Consider the following 22,436-nt stretch of genomic DNA (forward strand, 5'->3'; position numbering starts at 1 on the left):
TAGTCTGCTTGTCTTCAGCAAACTGTTTGTGGACTTTTCTTGTGCATCATCTTTAGAAGAGGCTTCCTTCTGGGGTGACAGCCATGCGGACCAATTTGATGCAGTGTGCGGCGTATGGTCTTAGCACTGACAGGCGGCCCCCCCACCCCTACAACCTCTGCAGCAATGCTGGCAGCACTCATATGTCTATTTCCCAAAGACAACCTCTGGATATGACGCTGAGCACGTGACCTCAACTTCTTTGGTGGACCATGGCGAGGCCTGTTCTGAGGGGAACCTGTCCTGTTATACCACTGTATGGTCTTGGCCACCGTGCTGCAGCTCAGTTTCAGGGTCTTGGCAATCTTCTTATTATCTAGGCCATCTTTACAGTGGTCATCAACTCAGAACCCACTAACAGGCCAGGTTTGCAAGATAAATAAAATACATTACAGGTGATATAATTTGCTGCTCACTGATTGCAGTATTCTAGCCTGCATCTTCCCAAGGTAATACCTAAAATCTGGCCTGTTAGTGGGTACTGAAGACAGGAGTTGAGAACCACTGATGTAGAGTCTTTTTTTTTTCAGATCCTCAGAGAGTTCTTTGCCATGAGGTGCCATGTTGAACTTCCAGTGACCAGCATGAGAGAGTGAGAGCGATAACACCAAATTTAACACACCTGCTCCCCATTCACACCTGAGACCTTGTAACACTAACGAGTCACATGACACCGGGGAGGGAGAATGGCTAATTGAGCCCAATTTGGATATTTTCACTTAGGGGTGTACTGACTTTTGTTGTCAGCGGTTTAGACATTAATGGCTGTGTGTTGAGTTATTTTGAGGGGACAGGAAATTTACACTGTTATACAAGCTGTACACTCACTACTTTACATTGTAGACAAGTGTCATTTCTTCAGTGTTGTCACATGAAAAGATAGAAGAAAAGATTTACAAAAATCTGAAGAAATGTTTTTTTTCCAAAAGAGGAAAGCTTGCATACATTTGTATACATGGGGGGGGGGCGTACACACATTTGTATACATGGGGGAGCATGCACACATTTGTACATTTGTATATATGGGGGGGGGCATACACACATTTGTATACATGGGGGAGCGTGCACACATTTGTATACATGGAGGGAGCGTGCAGACATTTGTATACATGGGGGGAGCGTGCACACATTTGTATACATGGGGGGAGCGTGCACACATTTGTATACATGGGGGGAGCGTGCACACATTTGTATACATGGGGGGAGCGTGCACACATTTGTATACATGGGGGGGGTACGTGCACACATTTGTATACATGGGGGAGCGTGCACACATTTGTATACATGGGGGGAGCGTGCACACATTTGTATACATGAGGGGTCGTGCACACATTTGTATACATGGGGGGGTACGTGCACACATTTGTATATATGGAGGGAGCGTGCACACACTTGTATACATGGAGGGAGCGTGCACACATTTGTATACATGGAGGGAGCGTGCACACATTTGTATACATGGAGGGAGCGTGCACACATTTGTATACATGGGGGGGACGTGCACACATTTGTATACATGGGGGGAGCGTGCACACATTTGTATACATGGGGGGGTACGTGCACACATTTGTATATATGGAGGGAGCGTGCACACACTTGTATACATGGAGGGAGCGTGCACACATTTGTATACATGGAGGGAGCGTGCACACATTTGTATACATGGAGGGAGCGTGCACACATTTGTATACATGGGGGGAGCGTGCACACATTTGTATACATGAGGGGTCGTGCACACATTTGTATACATGGGGGGGTACGTGCACACATTTGTATATATGGAGGGAGCGTGCACACACTTGTATACATGGAGGGAGCGTGCACACATTTGTATACATGGAGGGAGCGTGCACACATTTGTATACATGGAGGGAGCGTGCACACATTTGTATACATGGAGGGAGCGTGCACACATTTGTATACATGGGGGGGACGTGCACACATTTGTATACATGGGGGGAGCGTGCACACACTTGTATACATGGAGGGAGCGTGCACACATTTGTATACATGGAGGGAGCGTGCACACATTTGTATACATGGAGGGAGCGTGCACACATTTGTATACATGGGGGGAGCGTGCACACATTTGTATACATGAGGGGTCGTGCACACATTTGTATACATGGGGGGGTACGTGCACACATTTGTATATATGGAGGGAGCGTGCACACACTTGTATACATGGAGGGAGCGTGCACACATTTGTATACATGGAGGGAGCGTGCACACATTTGTATACATGGAGGGAGCGTGCACACATTTGTATACATGGAGGGAGCGTGCACACATTTGTATACATGGGGGGGACGTGCACACATTTGTATACATGGGGGGAGCGTGCACACATTTGTATACATGGGGGGGTAAGTGCACACATTTGTATATATGGAGGGAGCGTGCACACACTTGTATACATGGAGGGAGCGTGCACACATTTGTATACATGGAGGGAGCGTGCACACATTTGTATACATGGAGGGAGCGTGCACACATTTGTATACATGGGGGGGACGTGCACACATTTGTATACATGGGGGGAGCGTGCACACATTTGTATACATGGGGGGAGCGTGCACACATTTGTATACATGGGGGGGGTACGTGCACACATTTGTATACAAGGGGGGGGGCGTGCACATATTTGTATACATGGGGGGGAGCGTGCACACATTTGTATACATGGGGGGTATGTGCACACATTTGTATACATGGAGGGAGCGTGCACACATTTGTATACATGGGGGGAGCGTGCACACATTTGTATACATTGGGGGGGAGCGTGCACACATTTGTATACATGGGGGGGTACGTGCACACATTTGTATACATGGGGGGGGGGAGCGTGCACACATTTGTATAGTCAGGGGGTGTGCCATTACAGGCTTTTTGAGGGATGCTCCCCCCGGGGCTGTGTATCACGGGGTACGGTGTACAGACCGCTACACTTGCAGCAGGGGGCATGACGGGTCCGAAGGGGTGACTGAGATATTTGGAGTTTGGTCACCTTTCTATTTTTCATGAAAAGGTGAACTTACCCCTTTAAATAGAGAACTTGCTTTTCATACAAGTGATTGATAATAATAATAATACAAGAAAGGCTTTTTCTTTTACGATCGGAGTGTCGTGATCATGGGGGGGAATCAAAGCTTCGCTCTAATAATTCTCACTTCCTATAATAAATTTAAAAAGAAAAATGACAGAGGACGTGATTTCTCCGTCTCATACATTGTAATGAGGCCTTTACAGCCTGTGGATTCTACAAATGATACATATATATCCACTTCATATAAAATAAATGTATACATTGTAATAGCCGGATGGGAGCCTCTACATACCGGATGTCTAATACATTTCAACATATATAAGGTTCTGTCCAATCAAGCGCGACAGCCGCAGTAATTCACTTTATTGCAGCTTTATAGAGGGAGCAAGAGCGCCATCTGGAGGACTCCGAGGGGATTTGTTTTTTCATTTTTTTTACCGTATTACATTTATTCGATTTTAGCTGTTTATTGGTCTGCTTGTTGTTTGTTACATATAGCGAAGAATGAGAGGGGGGATCTTTTTGCAGCCAAATTACAGATTTAACTTGTTAAATCGCTCAATGCTCAAAGTTAAAAAACAAAACAAACAAAAAAAAACCCTACAAGGCTTTACATTTTTTTATTTATTTAGAGGGTGTGTTTATTACGAGAACAGGTCCACGATCGCTAAAGGAACTTCCATAACCCTCCTGGCATTTAACCACTTCCATTTCTGACATTCCTCTCTTACATGTAAAAAAACATTTTTTTTCTTTTTGCTAGAAAACTACTTGGAACCCCCAAATATTACTTTTTATTTTTTTTATCCTGTTGGCGCGGACAGTACAGAAATATGCAGCCTCTTAGCCGGTGGCCCTTGACGCCGAGCGGCTGCATATTTGCATACCAGATTGTAAATACAGCTGCGCCGAGAGCATGCGCACTCCCAGCACATTTACCGGCGGCTAGCAGAAAGCTCCCAGTCGCTACTTGTGATTGGGAGCTTTCAGGTCATGTGACCGCTGCGGCAGCAGCCAATCACGGCGGTCACATGATTATAAACCCCACCCCTGCCTTCCCAGCATCTAAAACCCATTCAAGGGCCAGGAGGCACCAAGGGGGTTAAGCAGAGGCCCTAGGGAATAAAATGGTGGGTGTTGCGTATTTTTATGTCACGCGATATTTGCGCAGCGTTTTTAAAAAAACGCAAACTATTTGGGAAAATATACAGTTTCATATATTTGAATGAATAATATATATATATATGCCCTCTGATTCCCCTTGCCTTGAATTGTATTGTATTGTAATGTCTACCCCAATGTTGTAAAGCGTTGCGTAAACTGTCAGCGCTATATAAATCCTGTATTATAATAATAATAATAATATATATATATATATATATATATATATATATATATATATATATATATATATATATATATATATAATAACCAATTGTTTGGTAAAATATAAAAGATGATTTTACAGTAAATAATTAATCAAACATGTCATACTTTAAAATTGCGTCCGCCCCTGAAACGGCGCCAAACTATGGTACCTAAAAATTTCCATAGGTAACACTTTACAGGTTTCTAGTTTAGCATTACACAGGAGGTCTGGAGCTGGAATTATTTCCCTTTCTCTAAAGCTTGCGGCGATACCTCACATGTGTGGTGCGATTGCAGTTTACATTTACTGTACGTTTGCGAGTCTACATTTGCGTGTAAGCACGGGGGTGGGGGGGGCACTTTCATTTTTATTTTATTGTTATCACAAGGGATGAACAACATCCCTTGTGATAGCACGGGCCATGACAGGTCCTCTTTATGGAAAGATATGGGGTCTATTAGACCCCAGATCTCTTTTCTGCCCTCCAACGCATCTGATCAAACCAAGACCAGTTTGATTAGATGCTTCAGGCTGGGTTCACACTGCAGCGGTTTATGAGATCGGATTGCAGTGCAAATCACATGCGCTCTGTGTGCGATGCGAGTTCAGCCATACAGATAGTATGGCTGAATTCGCATCGCATCCGGCCCAAACTCGCACGGGACCCTTTTTTGGTCCGCAGCAGAATCGGATCGCATGGGTGTTCACACCATGTGATTCGATTCCTGTCCGAGTTTGCAGATCGCACTGCGATATGCGAACTGAACTTGGGGTGTCATTAACGTTTCACTGACACTCCCAGCAGTTCGCATAGGGCAGTGTGAACTGGCGCCGGGAGGCGTGCGATGCAGGACCCCGCAGCGGATTCGCAGCGTTCCTGCATCGCTGCAATGTGAACCCAGCCTCAGAAGAGGGTAAAGGCTTTTTTTTTTTTTTTTTTTTACATCAGACCGACACCAGAAGTGCTGAACTCCTATTGTACAGTGCATTGAGGCTCCATTTGAGAATTCTCAAATCTCAAGTCTTCTTTCTTTCATTTTTAAAAACGTAACTGAATAAGCTGAAGACAGAGAAGCTGACTGGCTGCCATGATCCGCTGCTCAAGATTCCGGCTGCTCCAGTCTTGAAAAATCCCACACTAGTGAATGGCACTACGATGCAGCACACCCAGAGCAGATGCATTGCCATGCCTTTTTGGAAAAGCCTGTTTTGGTGTGCGTCACGCCACCATGCGCAAATGTGAATGCGCCCTCGGTCATTTTTGTATACATGCTGGTTCACTTCTTTATGTTTATATTATTTATGTTTTATTAAAAATAAATGGTTGCACATGCTTCACAACGCCAGTGCGCTCTGTCCCTTCTATTGTATTGTATATGGTGGGGGGGGGGGGGCTAAAACTTTCTCTTAAAATACCACTTGCTATCAAGAAACTACCACCTTAATCCATCGTCACGTGATCTTCCATCTTGCTGGTTCTGGTTGTGCCTACTGGTCCGCTAAAGCCCTTTATGCATGCTAGTCTTCCACTGTAGGTGCTGCTAGAGGTGCCCGTCTATATTCCACCCCCAAAGAGCAAAGCCGCTCTACATGTCGGTGTTTGACTGTGGGTGCTACTAGAGGTACCTGCCCATATTCCACCCCTGAAGATCAAAGCCACTCTACATGCTGGTCTTTGTCCATAGGTGCTGCTAGAGGTACCCTTCTACACCCCCCGGCCAACAAATATGCTCTGCATGACAGTCTTTGACTGTGGGTGCTCCTAGAGGTACCTGCCCATATTCCACCCCTGAAGATCAAAGCCACTCTACATGCTGGTCTTTGTCCATAGGTGCTGCTAGAGGTACCCTTCTACACCCCCCGGCCAACAAATATGCTCTGCATGACAGTCTTTGACTGTGGGTGCTCCTAGAGGTACCTGCCCATATTCCACCCCTGAAGATCAAAGCCACTGTACATGCTGGTCTTTGTCCATAGGTGCTGCTAGAGGTACCCTCCTACATTCCCCCCCAACCAACAATTAAACATGCTCTGCATGACAGTCTTTGACTGGGGGTGCTGTTAGAGGTACCTGCTCCTATTCCACCCTTGAAGAGCAAAGCCCCTCTGCATGCCGGTCGTTGACTGTGGGCACTGCTAGATGTATCCACCCACATTCCACCCCTGAAGAGCAAAAGCGCTCTGCATGCAGGTCTTTGACTTTGGGTAATCCTAGAGTTATCCATCCACATTCCTCTTCTGGGGAGCAAAGCTTCTATGAATACTGGGCCTTTTACCTGGAGGTATGTTTCACCCCTGAAAAGCAAAGCCAGTCTGCATGCTGGTCTTTGACCACAAATGCTGCTAGAGGTATCCACCTATATTCCACCCATGAAGAGTGAAACTGATCTAGAGGCCGATCTTTAATCATTGGTGCTGCTAGCAGTACTTACCCAAATTCCACCCCTGAAGAGTGAAGCCGTTCTGCATGCTGGTTCTTGACCTTGGGTACTGCTAGAGGTACCAGGCCAGCCAACATTATACTCCTGAAGAGAAAAGTCCCTCTGAACATCAGTCCTGTGAGTGCTTCCAGGGGTAGATGCCCATTTTAAACCACTAAAGAGTGATGCTGCTCTGTATGCCTGCTTTGCTTTTGACTGTGGGTGCTGCCAGAAGTACCTGGCCACATTCCACCCCTGAAGAGCAAAACCCCTCTGCATGATGGTCTTTGACTGTGGGTGTTGTCAGAAGTACTTGCCCACGTTCCACCCCCGAGGAGCAAAGCCCCTCTGCTGTGGTCCACGAGCGCCTCAGACCTCTCCTCTGTATTGCCATCTGAGCCCCAGAGTGTACAGGGCCAGTGGATGGCTTTCTATGGGTTCCTGAGTGACACAGCCTGTTGAACCAGCGAGCAAGGAGACGCGCCACTGCAGGATTTTCCTCATGCTGATCGTTTTTAACCTTAATGTGAGTGTTTTGATTTATTGTACCATAAAGTTTCTACAGTTCATACTTAGAAGGCGCCTCTTTCTTTACCCTTTTTCTGCATGGTTCTCTTTGACTGTGGGTGTTGTCAGAAGTACCTGCCCACATTCCACCCCTGAAGAGCAAAGCCACTCTGAATGCTGGTCTTTCAGAGTGGCTTTGGTGGTAGGCATCACCTGCCCACATTCCTCTTCTGAAGAACGAATCCTGCACAAATGGCAATCTTTGACTGTAAGCACAGCTAGATGTGCCATCCACACTCCACCCTTGAAGAGTGATGTAGCTCTGCATACCAATCTGTGACTGTGGGTGCTGCTAGAGGTACCAACCACACTCCACCCCCGAAGAGTGATGCAGCTATGCATACCAATCTGTGACCGTGGGTGCTACTAGAGGTACCGCCCACACTCCACCCCCAAAGAGTGATGTAGCTATGCATACCAATCTGTGACCATGGGTGCTACTAGAGGTACCGCCCACACTCCACCCCCAAAGAGTGATGTAGCTATGCATACCAATCTGTGACCGTGGGTGCTACTAGAGGTACCGCCCACACTCCACCCCCAAAGAGTGATGTAGCTATGCATACCAATCTGTGACCGTGGGTGCTGCTAGTGGTACCGCCCACACTCCAACCCCGAACTACATGTAGCGCTGCATACCAATCTGTGACTGTGGGTTCTGCTAGAGGTACCGCCCACACTCCACCACCAAAGAGTGATGTAGCTATGCATACCAATCTGTGACCGTGGGTGCTGCTAGAGGTACCGCCTACACTCCACCCCCGAAGTGTGATGTAGCTCTGCATACCAATCTGTGACCATGGGTGCTGCTAGAGGTACCGCCTACACTCCACCCCCGAAGTGTGATGTAGCTCTGCATACCAATCTGTGACCGCGGGTGCTGCTAGAGGTAGCCTTCTACATTTCATTCCAGCAGACGCCAGATGTTGTGAGACAATGAATTAAGGTGAGTAATACTGAGTGTTCCCATATAGGATTGACGGAATGTACAAAAAAATACATTGCCAGGTATGTGTCAAAACTGCTGCCAATCACAAGACATAGTTACATAGTAGGTGAGGTTGAAAAAAGACACAAGTCCATCAAGTCCAACCTATGTGTGTGATTATATGTCAGTATTACATTGTATATCCCTGTATGTTGCGGATCATGTTGTCGGAAAGTTTTATAGCCCAGCTCTAAAACTTTGTCCGTCGGATATTCCAACGGAAACAGTCCGATGGAGTGCACACACGGTCGGATTATCCGAAAACGCGGTCCGATCGGACATTTTCCGTCAGAATGTCCGACCGTGTGTACAAGGGCTAATAGGTTTTTGAAACTATCGAGGCTCCCTGCTGAGACCACCGCCTGTGGAAGGAAATTCCACATCGTTGCCACTCCTACAGTAAAGAACCCTCTACGTAGTTTAAGGTTAAACCTCTTTTCTTCTAATTTTAATAAATCTTGTTAAGCTCCCTTCTGCGAAAAAGTTTTGAAAAAAGACAGTAACTTAGCGTTGTCAGCCTGATACAGGAAGTGATGTTACAGGAAGTTTTGTTACAGGAAGTTTTGTTACAGGAAGTGATGTTACAGGAAGTGATGTTACAGGAAGGGATGTTGCTGGCAGGATCACCAGATAAGAAATTTTGCAAAAGATTAAGAAAAAGAGATTAGCTTTAAGAACTCTATACAGGGAGGTAGGATTCCATATGAGAACATACTAAAAAAAAAAAGATTTTGGTTTTAGATACACTTTATGTTATTATTATTTTCCCAGGACTACCTCCAATTCTCATCCCTCCAGGTAATAGGTGAAGGCTAACGCATCTCTGTTTCACAAGGCTGGCAGGCGGGCAATAATTAGCTCCCATCAGCATCTCGCAGCTACCGGTGACAGGGCCTCTTCGCCTCCTACCTGTTCCCCAGCCGCTCTCTCCAGGGCCCCGTGCTCGCGGGCGTCTGATCAGACCTTATTTGCAATTCTACAGCTAAGCACATAGCGCTGGGAATGGTGACATGTTTACTTCTCATTATGAGGCTCAGCTCGGTAATTTTGCCGTGCAGTGTATGCAGCTTTCTATAAGGGAACATGTGCAAAAAGAGTAATTGAATGTAATGTGCGGTTGCAAGCCAGTACACATGACCTGCCTGAGTGCACAAATTGAAATTACATCTGCAGACACAATATGTTGCAACTGCTATGACTAATGTATAGGAAGCCAAATGCTGTCACAGGTAGTGATGGACGAACTTCCGACGGGACGTTTCGCGAACGCGAAACGCGAACGGGCACAAACGTTCGCGAAAACGACCGTTCGCCGCGGGCTCCATTGACTTCAATGGGAGGCGAATTTCGCAAACCTTTAGGTCGAATTTGCGGCCACGGGGTAATTATTAGGGGGTAGCACGTAGTCCCACCACCTGGACAATAGCATAATACATGTATGAGGTGAATTTGGGATCGATAACTACAAGCATTTTTTTTTTATTTGGGAAATTGTTCTGACAATTCAGGACTATGGAGCTAATGAAGGCAATGGAGGAGAGGGAAGGTCAGGGACCAGGGTAGGCAAACAAGAGGGTGCAGGAGATACAGAGCACTGACAGCAGCACCGTAATACAGAGCACTGACATCAGCACCGTGACATACAGCGCTGACAGCAGCTCCGTGACATACAGCGCTGACAGCAGCTCCGTGACATACAGCGCTGACAGCAGCTCCGTGACATACAGCGCTGACAGCAGCTCCGTGACATACAGCGCTGACAGCAGCTCCGTGACATACAGCGCTGACAGCAGCACCGTGACATACAGCGCTGACAGCAGCTCCGTGACATACAGCGCTGACAGCAGCTCCGTGACATACAGCGCTGACAGCAGCTCCGTGACATACAGCACTGACAGCAGCTCCGTGACATACAGCGCTGACAGCAGCTCCGTGACATACAGCGCTGACAGCAGCTCCGTGACATACAGCGCTGACAGCAGCTCCGTGACATACAGCGCTGACAGCAGCTCCGTGACATACAGCGCTGACAGCAGCTCCGTGACATACAGCGCTGACAGCAGCTCCGTGACATACAGCGCTGACAGCAGCTCCGTGACATACAGCGCTGACAGCAGCTCCGTGACATACAGCGCTGACAGCAGCACCGTAAGCAGCCCCAGGAGGAAGTCAGCACAGCACAGGGATGGTGTGATCCCCTCATAATAAGAACCCCCAGGAGGAAGTCAGCACAGCACAGGGATGGTGGGAGCCCCTCATAATAAGAACCCCCAGGAGGAAGTCAGCACAGCACAGGGATGGTGGGAGCCCCTCATAATAAGAACACCCAGGAGGAAGTCAGCACAGCACAGGGATGGTGGGAACCCCTCATAATAAGCAGCCCCAGTAGAAATATGACACCGCTCAACCTCTTCAAAGAGGAGGGTAGGGGCATATAGTACGGTGTGCTTTTTTGGGTCAGGGAAGTGAGCCAAATGAATTAAGAAGGTCTGTGTGCTTGATTCCAAAAATTGTTTATAGACATATACATGGTCTACTGATCACATGTGTTGAATTCCTCCGAGATCCATGCCTCATTCATTTTTAGAAATGTGAGGTAGTTAACACTGTCGTGAGCTAGGCGAGTACGCTTATCGGTCACAATCCCCCCTGCTGCGCTGAACGTCCTTTCGGACAGGACACTGGATGAGGGGCAAGCCAACAGTTCGATTGCAAATTGGGCAAGCTCTGGCCAGAGGTCAAGCCTGCCCACCCAGTAGTCTAGGGGTTCATCACTCCTCAGAGCGTCCACATCGGCCGTTAACCCAATGTAGTCGGACACCTGACGGTCTAGGCGTTCCCTGATGCTGGATCCGGATGACACCTGTCGATGGGTCGGCTGAAAGAATGACCTCATATCCGAAGTCACCAACACATCTTCAAACCGGCCTCTTCTTGCAGGCGCTGTTGGATTGGTACCCGCAAATCCTTCTCTGGGAGTGGGAATTGCTCCTCTGCCAGCGCACGCAAAAGCAGAATGCAGCATTTCTCGAAGCAAGGCCTGGAAGTGCTGCATTCTGACAGCCCTCTGCGACGGCGGTAACATTTCCGCCATTTTGTGTTTGTACCGGGGATCTAAGTACGTTGCCACCCAGTACTGGTCCTTGACCCTCATGCTTTTTATACGGGGGTCCCTATTAAAACACTGGAGCATGAAGGCCCCCATTTGCACTCAAGCGGAAGGTATGTGGTGGTGGTGGTGTTGTTGGTGGTAGTGTCTTTGGGGGTGCACATAGCAGAGAGTGAAGAAGAGGGTGCAGATCGAGAGGATGAGGAGGGTGCAGAAGAATAAGGCTGAGTGAGCCACTCAACCAAGTCTGGTGCGTCCTTTAAAGTAATTGAACGCACCTTCTGCAACTTCCCACTTTGGCTCAAGGCTGTTGCTCCTGCCCTACCCCTACCACCCCTGCGGAAGGGCCTGCCTCTTCCTCTGCCTGTCATTTTTTAAATCACCCTGTGACAAAACTCTTAGTCCCTATACCGCTGAAGGACTGCTGCAGTATAGGGCAGCGGTCAGCAGTAGTGCACGTCAACCCTATGTATTGTGGACCGATAGCGGTCCTTACAGAACAGCAGACTGTACTGCACTCAGGCCTATGTACCGTAGCACCCTATACCAAGTTACCAGTCCTTATAAAAACTTTTGTGGACCAAGCAGGTTGTGTGTTAGTGATTAGCAGACTGTACGTCAGTCCCTATACCAATGAAGGACTGCTGCAGTATAGGGCAGCGGTCAGCAGTAGTGCACGGCAACCCTATGTATTGTGGACCGATAGCGGTCCTTACAGAACAGCAGACTGTACTGCACTCAGGCCTATGTACCGTAGCACCCTATACCAAGTTACCAGTCCTTATAAGAACTTTTGTGGACCAAGCAGGTTGTGTGTTAGTGATTAGCAGACTGTACGTCAGTCCCTATACCAATGAAGGACTGCTGCAGTATAGGGCAGCGGTCAGCAGTAGTGCACGTCAACCCTATGTATTGTGGACCGATAGCGGTCCTTACAGAACAGCAGACTGTACTGCACTCAGGCCTATGTACCGTAGCACCCTATACCAAGTTACCAGTCCTTATAAAAACTTTTGTGGACCAAGCAGGTTGTGTGTTAGTGATTAGCAGACTGTACGTCAGTCCCTATACCAATGAAGGACTGCTGCAGTATAGGGCAGCGGTCAGCAGTAGTGCACGGCAACCCTATGTATTGTGGACCGATAGCGGTCCTTACAGAACAGCAGACTGTACTGCACTCAGGCCTATGTACCGTAGCACCCTATACCAAGTTACCAGTCCTTATAAGAACTTTTGTGGACCAAGCAGGTTGTGTGTTAGTGATTAGCAGACTGTACGTCAGTCCCTATACCAATGAAGGACTGCTGCAGTATAGGGCAGCGGTCAGCAGTAGTGCACGTCAACCCTATGTATTGTGGACCGATAGCGGTCCTTACAGAACAGCAGACTGTACTGCACTCAGGCCTATGTACCGTAGCACCCTATACCAAGTTACCAGTCCTTATAAGAACTTTTGTGGACCAAGCAGGTTGTGTGTTAGTGATTAGCAGACTGTACGTCAGTCCCTATACCAATGAAGGACTGCTGCAGTATAGGGCAGCGGTCAGCAGTAGTGCACGTCAACCCTATGTATTGTGGACCGATAGCGGTCCTTACAGAACAGCAGACTGTACTGCACTCAGGCCTATGTACCGTAGCACCCTATACCAAGTTACCAGTCCTTATAAAAACTTTTGTGGACCAAGCAGGTTGTGTGTTAGTGATTAGCAGACTGTACGTCAGTCCCTATACCAATGAAGGACTGCTGCAGTATAGGGCAGCGGTCAGCAGTAGTGCACGGCAACCCTATGTATTGTGGACCGATAGCGGTCCTTACAGAACAGCAGACTGTAACGCACTCAGGCCTATGTACCGTAGCACCCTATACCAAGTTACCAGTCCTTATAAGAACTTTTGTGGACCAAGCAGGTTGTGTGTTAGTGATTAGCAGACTGTACGTCAGTCCCTATACCAATGAAGGACTGCTGCAGTATAGGGCAGCGGTCAGCAGTAGTGCACGGCAACCCTATGTATTGTGGACCGATAGCGGTCCTTACAGAACAGCAGACTGTACTGCACTCAGGCCTATGTACCGTAGCACCCTATACCAAGTTACCAGTCCTTATAAGAACTTTTGTGGACCAAGCAGGTTGTGTGTTAGTGTTTAGCAGACTGTGCGTCAGTCCCTATACCGCTGAAGGACTGCTGCAGTATAGGGCAGCGGTCAGCAGTAGTGCACGGCAACCCTATGTATTGTGGACCGATAGCGGTCCTTACAGAACAGCAGACTGTAACGCACTCAGGCCTATGTACCGTAGCACCCTATACCAAGTTACCAGTCCTTATAAGAACTTTTGTGGACCAAGCAGGTTGTGTGTTAGTGATTAGCAGACTGTACGTCAGTCCCTATACCAATGAAGGACTGCTGCAGTATAGGGCAGCGGTCAGCAGTAGTGCACGGCAACCCTATGTATTGTGGACCGATAGCGGTCCTTACAGAACAGCAGACTGTAACGCACTCAGGCCTATGTACCGTAGCACCCTATACCAAGTTACCAGTCCTTATAAGAACTTTTGTGGACCAAGCAGGTTGTGTGTTAGTGATTAGCAGACTGTACGTCAGTCCCTATACCAATGAAGGACTGCTGCAGTATAGGGCAGCGGTCAGCAGTAGTGCACGGCAACCCTATGTATTGTGGACCGATAGCGGTCCTTACAGAACAGCAGACTGTAACGCACTCAGGCCTATGTACCGTAGCACCCTATACCAAGTTACCAGTCCTTATAAGAACTTTTGTGGACCAAGCAGGTTGTGTGTTAGTGATTAGCAGACTGTACGTCAGTCCCTATACCGCTGAAGGACTGCTGCAGTATAGGGCAGCGGTCAGCAGTAGTGCACGGCAACCCTATCTATTGTGGACCGATAGCGGTCCTTACAGAACAGCAGACTGTACCGCACCCAAGCCTATGTACCGTAGCACCCTAGACAGACCAAGTTACCAGTCCTTATAAGAACTTTTGTGGAACAAGTGAGTTGTGAATGATTAGCAGACTGCAGCAGAAGGGCAGCAGTCAAGTATAATATTCTTTCTATATTTGGAAGAAAGAATATTATACGTGTACAAGCCTATTACCGTACCACTGATACCAGTCCTGAAAAGAACCTTTGTGGAACTAATAGTAACAGCAAGTCTTTAAAATTATCCTCACTGCCTGACACACTGCTTCCTGCCTGTCCCTATACAAATTGGCAAAAAAGAGTAGGCTGGAACGATTAGCTGGAACAGCTCTTTTGTGGACCTGATAGTAACAGCTAATGATGATGATGATGATGATGATGAAGAAAGACTAATCTGGCTGAGCTGTCCCTAAAATAGCAGCATACAGCGCTCTGTCCCTTTATCTAAACTGACAAAAGAAACTCAGGCTGCTGACCTAACACCTATACCAGTCCTGAAAAGAACTTTTGTGTACCAAATAGCTAGCGTTTTCTCTGTCCCTACTCCACACAGGATCCTTTCCCTACAGTGACAGAAGAAAGAATGTAAAATGGCCACCGGATCGGGTGTATTTATAGGTTAGGGGGAATGTCCAAGTGTCCATGAGCTGTCATGTCTCAATTGGTTGTCCTGTAACACATGATAAACGTGTCACGAAAGGTTAAAGTTCTTGTATACATTAAACACGTAAGTCCGCCGGGGCGAACGACGGAAAAAGGCGTTCGAACCCGCGGACGGCGAAAGTCGGAAATTCGCCGCGAAACGACCGCCGGGCGAACCGTTCGGCCATCACTAGTCACAGGTATCAGTTATGTGCTCACAGCCCCGTTATTTACCTTTATGCTGCAGAAAAAATTGGATCCAGGCGTTGCGGGAATCGAAACGTATTTTTGCTGATTTATTATATAGTTTGTTGGAATATAGGAATGCGCTGTCAACGATGCATATAATAACCATAAGAGTTTTTATTTATTTCTTTATGTAAAGAGAATGCGTAAAGTTTTGTATATATTCATAGATCCCAACTGTCCCGGATTTCGAGGGACTGTCCCTTGTCTGGAGCAATGTCCCTCTGTCCCTCTTTCCCCCTCATCTGTCCCTCATTTTGGTCTGATCCATATAGTTGTATATAAAATGCACTGGCTGGTGACAGTATTTAAATTTTTTATATTTTGGGACAGTTTTCTTTGATAATAAAAAAAAAAAAGAAAAAAAAGAAAAAAAGAAAAATCTATTACAATTTACCGCCAAAGAAAAGCCCAATTTGTCCTGAAAAAATAAAAAATAAATAAATAAATATAATTCACCTGGATACACAAAGTAGTTGCAATCATATGTACAGTTTTACTAACATATGTCAGGTTTGTTTTGACCCCGGTCGTGAAGGGGTTAATTTGCGGCCTTTATAACGCCATGTTTCTGTTTTCTTGCAGGCACGGGACCCAGCGTTGCCAGCGACCCCATGCTTTACATGCTGTTGTTGATATTTCATCAGCTTGTGTTTTTGCTGTTTAACCACTGATGGACCATTTTGTGAGTCATTCCTCTCAACCAACCAAACGGCCCCACAGGAACTTATCCAAAAACCTCCCCTTTCTCCCTTTTCCCCCCCCGCCCCGCCCCCTCTTCTTCTTTACGAAAGCTGCAAATTTACGGGAAAAAAAAAAAAAAAGGACAGGAAAAAGACTGAAAGAAGCATGGCAAACTCTTCACAATGAATATTAAATACAAAAAAATAAAAAAATTACAAAAAATAAAAAACATGTATTTTTGGAGAACCTACACGAAAGTGAAAAATGGATACCACTCAAGTATTGCATCTAGTTTAAAAAAAAAGAAATAAATGAAAAAAAAAGAGGAATTTAAAAATCATACACAAAAAGTCTGGTTGACGCCTTGCTGCGCGCATTTATTAACGGAAAAAAAAAACAGTAATCATCAGGCATTTCCTTCCCAAGATGGCGATCGTTGTTCTTTTTGCACGAACTTTTGAGCAATTATTTTTATGACAATCTGTAAATTTATTGCGTTTAGAAACCTTCTCATGAAAAAAAAAAAATATTTTTCAGTAGGGTGTGTGTTTGGGTTCATTTTGTTTCTTTTTTTTTTTTGTATTAAATTATTTCATGTCCGTACATTTTTTTTTTCTCTTTTTTATTTTTTTTGTTTTCTTTCTTCGAAAGGCAGATCAGACTCGTCATTACTCACCGTCGATAATATTTATTTTTAAATAAAGGTTGGAATCAAGGTAAGACAACTTGTTTATAACAAAACAAAAACCTGTATTGTATAATGCTGAATAACAGTTGAATAAAAAGAGTTTTGAAATAAGATGAGCAAGATTTCATTTTCCAAATTCAAGTTTCATGAGCCTGATAAACATCGCCGGGGTGTATCTGATAATTTGATAAGGATAATATTTCGGGAGCTGTGGTAAAATTTGGGAAAATTTTAATTCACGTATAAACAAACTGATGAAAGCCCCAAACAAAAGATCCAAAAGTCCAAAACCTTAATAATATCAACAGGATAACATAACAGAAATACACTTTTTTGATTGGATAAGGGCTCATTCACATGGGCAGCTGGGGGGGGGGGGGGGGGGCAGTAAAAATAGGTAGTAGACATGTGCAGAATGAAAAAATGAGTTTAGTATGGGATAGATTTGTTATGCTACTAATATCGTTTTGTTGATTCGTTTCTGAATTACTTTAATTTCGTTTCATTTATTACATTTTCAAAATTTTCGGAACGATTCGAATTCGGATCGGTCAAAAAAAAAAATGATCGACCGATATGAATTCTGTGTGAAGAATAGCTGGTTGTTAAAGTGGTGTTGCCACCAAAAAAAAACAAATAGCTAAAAATTCATTAAAAAAAATAAATAAATAATAATTTGGAAAAAAAAAATGTTTTTACTCACCTCTAAATGCCTGTTGCTAGGGGGTCCCTCGTAGTCTGCCTCCTTCATTGCCCGGGCTGGTGACATCACTTCCCCTCGCGCCGCACAGTCTTCTGGGACCTGTCACGTGTCCCTGATGACTGTGTGGCGTATCACGGCACGCGCGCATGCGCAGTGGGTGCCCGGCTGTGAAGCCACAGCAAGGTGCCCACAGTAAGCCCTTGTACACACGGTTGGAGAATCCGTCGGAATGCGTCCTATCGGACCGTGTTGTCGGATAATCCGACTGTGTGTGGTATGCATCGGACTGATTCCGTCGGAATATCCGTCGGACCCAATTTTCCAACATGTTGGAAATATTTCCCGACCAACTGGTTCGATCGGACATACTCCGATCATGTGTAGAGAATTTTGATCGGACCAAGTGCCACGCATGCTCAGATCAAATTCCTACATCAAAGCTATTGGCTACTAGCCTGAACGTAGCCCCATCGTAATGAAATTACGTCATCACGTTCTGAATGATCGGATTTTTCGACAACTTAGTCCGACCGTGTGTATGTAACAGTTTCAGACAAGATCCGACGGACAAAATCCGACGGATTTGGTTGTCGAAATCTCCGACCGTGTGTACAAGGGCTTAGAGTGCCGGCGCCATGAGGGGGGGCTTCGTTCCCCCGCATCGCTGGACCCTGGGACAGTTAAGTGTCCGATTATTGTCAGAAACCATGAAACAGACTGAGACAAAAGTAAAATCAAATCACACTTGTTTATTAATAAAAAATAAAAAGGTAAATAGAAAAAAGCGTAGTCAAGCATAGCCAGAGTCCTGTAGCCAGATCGGGTAGTCAGCCAGTCCAAAGTTCATTAACCAGATCGGGTAATCAGCCAGGCCTGGAAGTCAGGGATCCAAGGAGAGCAACTGCAAGCAGGATAAGAAGCCAGGAGGGATGTCAGCAAGCCAGTCTTGAAACAAACAGCAGGAGATGGTTCCCTGTGATGTGACCAACGCGAAGGCAAAGGAAAAAGTGAGCTGGAAGGCTTTAAATAGGCAGGTCAGACGAGCATCATCGGGAACAGCTGGTAACTGTGGAAAGAGAAGAGAACTGGCAATTAGCCGACAACTGAGCGGCCAGCCCAGAGGAGGAAGGGCTAAGCCAGCCCTGACAGATTATTAAAAGTCAGCAGCTGCAGTATTTGTAGCTGCTGACTTTTACTTTTTTTTTTTTAGGGGGCACCCCACTTTAAGGAGCGGCCCCCTCCCTTTCCTGGCATGCTGGGCTGCATGCTCGGATAAGGGATTTTGAGGGGGGACTCAACGCATTTTTAATTTTTTTTTCATTTTGACGTGGGGCCTGGTATGGTTTGGGGGGGGGGGGGAATCCCCATGCTGTTCTTTTTTTTTGTTTTTTTGTTTTTTCACTGCCAGCAATCTTTAGTTTACATTTCAGCTGTCGGCAGGCTTCATCAGTTGTTAAGGACGCGGCGGCTGGCATCCCTCTCCTTAACAACCAGCTATTTTTCATACAGAATTCAAAATCTGTCAACCGTTTTTCCCCCCTTCGAATTAGAATCATTCCCAAAATTTAGAATAAACAGGGGGAGATTTTTTGGTGGGATTTTTAAAAGTGCCAGGCGAGGAAGACAGATTACAACACTCCAAAGTATATAAAAAATAAAGACAGAATTTATTACATCAAGAAAATATTTAAAAATATTGGCTGTACATAAGATACGCAGATATGGTTACACATCCAAAAGGTTGATGGAAAACATAGTCACTCAAAGAATATTACAGTGATTTGTCCCGACATGTGTCGCCTGTTAAGGCTTCCTCGGGGGATATTTTTTTCTCTTGGTTGGATGTGATACTGCGACTCGATGTTATGTCAGATGGAGAGAACAGACACTGGGTGACATGCAGGGCAAGCTGACCAGAAAAGGCCCAGAACAGGGTCAGGTAAACCGATATATTTAGGCAAGACAAGTCTAGTGGAAAAAACAAGGGTGCCTAAAATTGCGGAGTGTTATCTCATAAGCAGAGATCTCTTGACATGGCACCCTTGCAGTGTCACTGCAAATACTGTGTGTAATAAAAAACTGCATCACCCACCATTTTTTTCTCTAGGGCCTCTGCTTAACCACTTAAGGACTGCCTCACGCCAATGTACGTCGGCAGACTGGCACGGCTGGGCACAATCACGTACCTGTGCGTTGCTTTTTAAGTGCCCAGCTGTGGGTAGGGAGCGCTCCGCCGGCAGCACGCTCCCGACCCGGTCCTGAGCTCCGTGATCGCGGCCGCGGGACCAGCGGACCCGATCGCCGCTGGTATCCTGCGATTGGGTCGCAGAGCTGAAGAACGAGGAGAGGTCTGTGTAAACAAACCCCTCCCCGTGCTTCCCTGTGTGGCTGTCACCGATCGGCTGTTCCCTTTTATAGGGAAGGACGATCAGTGATGTCACATGCCAGGCCACGCCCCCCTACAATAAAAAAAAACACATAACGTCATACATAACACCTATACTGCCCCCTAGTGGTTAACTCCTTCACTGCCAGTGTCATTTACACAGGAATCAATGCATTTAAATAGCTGTATAAATGACAATGGTCCCAAAAATGTCCGATGTGTCCGCCATAATGTCGCAGTCACAATAAAAAACGCTGATTGCCGCCATTACTAGTAAAAAAAAAATTAATAAAAATGCTATAAAACTATCCCCTATTTTGTAAACGCTATAACTTTTGTGCAAACCAATCAATAATCGCGATTTTTTTTTTACCAAAAATAGATATATAATAAAGAATCTGTATCGGCCTAAACTGAGGAAAAAAAATAGTTTTTTTAGATATTTTTGGGGGATATTTATTATAGCAAAAAGTAAAAAGTAAAAAAAAATTTTTTTCAAAATTGTCGCTCTATTTTTGTTTATAGCGCAAAAAATAAAAACCGCAGAGGTGATCAAATACCACCAAAAGAAAGCTCTATGTGTGGGGAAAAAAGGACGCCAATTTTGTTTGGGAGCCACGTCGCACGACCACGCAATTGTCAGTTAAAGCGACGCAGTGCCGAATCGCAAAAAGGGGCTTGGTCCTTTGGCTGCAAATCGGTCCGGGGCTTAAGTGGTTAAAAAAATATATAATATTTGTAGGTTCTAAGAGATTTTCTAGCAAAAAAAAAAAATGCTGATTTTAAGAGAGAAGTGTCAAAATTGGCCCGGTAGAGAAGTAGTTGCAATGGTAGTCAGACAGGGTTGTACAAATGGTGTTGGCGCAGCAAAAATTACACCTCATGTACCCCCTGGTACTGCCTATCAAACTCGACCCATTCAAGTGAATGGTGCCAAGCTGCAACCGTGAGGCTTTGCAGTATTTCCATGCAAAGTCTCCATTTGGCTGCCAAAAAAAAAAAAAGAATGGGCATTCGGGAGATGGTTGTATCACCTCCTGAATGCCTTTCATCTGCTCCTGTACCGTTCCCTGAAAAGTGTTCCTCCATAAGGCCTCTTTCACACCAACGTGCCGTTCAGGCCCGCCTGTCAGTTTTTCAGGCGGACCTGAACGGGTGCTCCATAGAGCTCTATGGAGCGTCGGATGTCAGCGGTGACATGTCCGCTGACATCCGACCCACTCCGATCCGAAAAAGTGTGACGGAGGAAAAAGCTATTTTTCCATCCGTCTGCGGATCGGATCGGATGACGACGGGCACTGCGGTCCGTCGTCATCCGATCTCCCATAGGGGAGAGCGGCGCTGTGACAGGTCCGTCCCTGCACAGTGTGCAGAGACAGACCTGTCATCTCCCTGCTCAGCGGGGATCGGCGGAGTGATCCCCGCTGAGCAAACGGACATCCACGGGGCGGATCAGAACTGATCCGCCCCGTGTGAAAGGACCCTAAATCGGTTTTCAGAGGGGCGGCCAGTGTGAACAAGCCCTAAAAGTTACACCTAGAATCAACATATAAACAAAAGGCTTATACAATTACAAATTATTCCTGGTCATTGTATCATTTTTGAGTCCTACCACTTACATCATCTGAGTCCTGAAGAAAGGGGAATGTGGGGCCCCTGAAACGTGTTGGTAATTCTTGTTTTCCTGGGACTCCATACCTGAAATGCATACCACTAACCAGTGTTACCGGGAGGTTGCAGTTGGAATTTTTAAGCCTGTATAATGTTGTCAACTAAAAATCAATATTAAAAGGTTTTGAACTCTCAGATTTTCGTTTTGGCGCTCTCATTAGACTTTATATATGTGAATTCCTAATTCTGGGCCCCTGCTTAAAGTGTTACTAAACCCAGGACCCTGCATTCACTATATCTGGTCTCCCACAGTACACAGAACACGGAAATCCAATAGATTTAGTAAATATAAACTGCTAAATACGTTTTCTCATCAGCAGTATATAGCAGTCTTGTGACTTCTATCAGTGTCTGGTTAAAGTTTGTAGGAGGAGTTCTCATTCTCTTCTGACTGTCCCATGAGGCTGGGGGACCCCTGACCCTCTGTCTGGACAGTGCTGATTGGCCCTGTGCTGATCACATGCACCCTCCCACGTAAAAAAAAAAAAAAAAACACTCGCAAAAAAACACCAAACTGAGCATGTACAGAGAGCCCCCAAGGCTCTGTACTACCAGCAGATGGGTTGGGGACAGTGAAAGAATGGGAGGATCAGAGGAGACAGGATCAAACAGCCTTTTTACACAATGCAGAGGGTTAACCCCTTAGGTTCTACAGTGAGTATAACAAGCACGCTTTACTGCATGTACAGACTGATTTTACTGTTGTGGGTTTAGTAACACTTTATGGAGGGCAACCTCACTGTGCTTTGTTATAATTTGAGCCACCAAACATTTTTATTTAGCTTCTTGTCTTCATTTATTTTGGGAAAATGAAACTGGCCAAAAAGTTGTACCCAAAAATGACTCAATTCTGCTGCTGCCCACATCAGCAAACACTGCTCCACTGCACAGAAACCTTGGGCTGAAGTTGGTTTAGAGGCAGACAGTTGTGCCCGTGTTG

General features: G+C 46.0%; 1 protein-coding gene across 3 annotated transcripts in view; it reads left to right on the forward strand.

Moving 5' to 3' along the window:
* Positions 1 to 16,847, forward strand: part of VSTM2B (V-set and transmembrane domain containing 2B) — a 119,935-nt gene extending 103,088 nt beyond the window's left edge. For all 3 annotated transcript variants that reach the window (XM_077451421.1, XM_077451437.1, XM_077451429.1), the window contains exon 6: positions 15,950 to 16,847. In XM_077451421.1, coding sequence (XP_077307547.1) covers positions 15,950 to 16,038 — 89 coding nt within the window. In that variant the 3' untranslated portion in view covers positions 16,039 to 16,847. The remainder of the gene's footprint in view (positions 1 to 15,949) is intronic.
* The last annotated feature ends 5,589 nt before the right edge of the window (positions 16,848 to 22,436 follow it).

Source organism: Lithobates pipiens, unplaced genomic scaffold (genome assembly GCF_037356315.1).
Source record: "Lithobates pipiens isolate NorthernLeopardFrog02 unplaced genomic scaffold, aLitPip1_a1.2 Scaffold_10, whole genome shotgun sequence".
Lineage (NCBI taxonomy): Eukaryota > Metazoa > Chordata > Amphibia > Anura > Ranidae > Lithobates > Lithobates pipiens.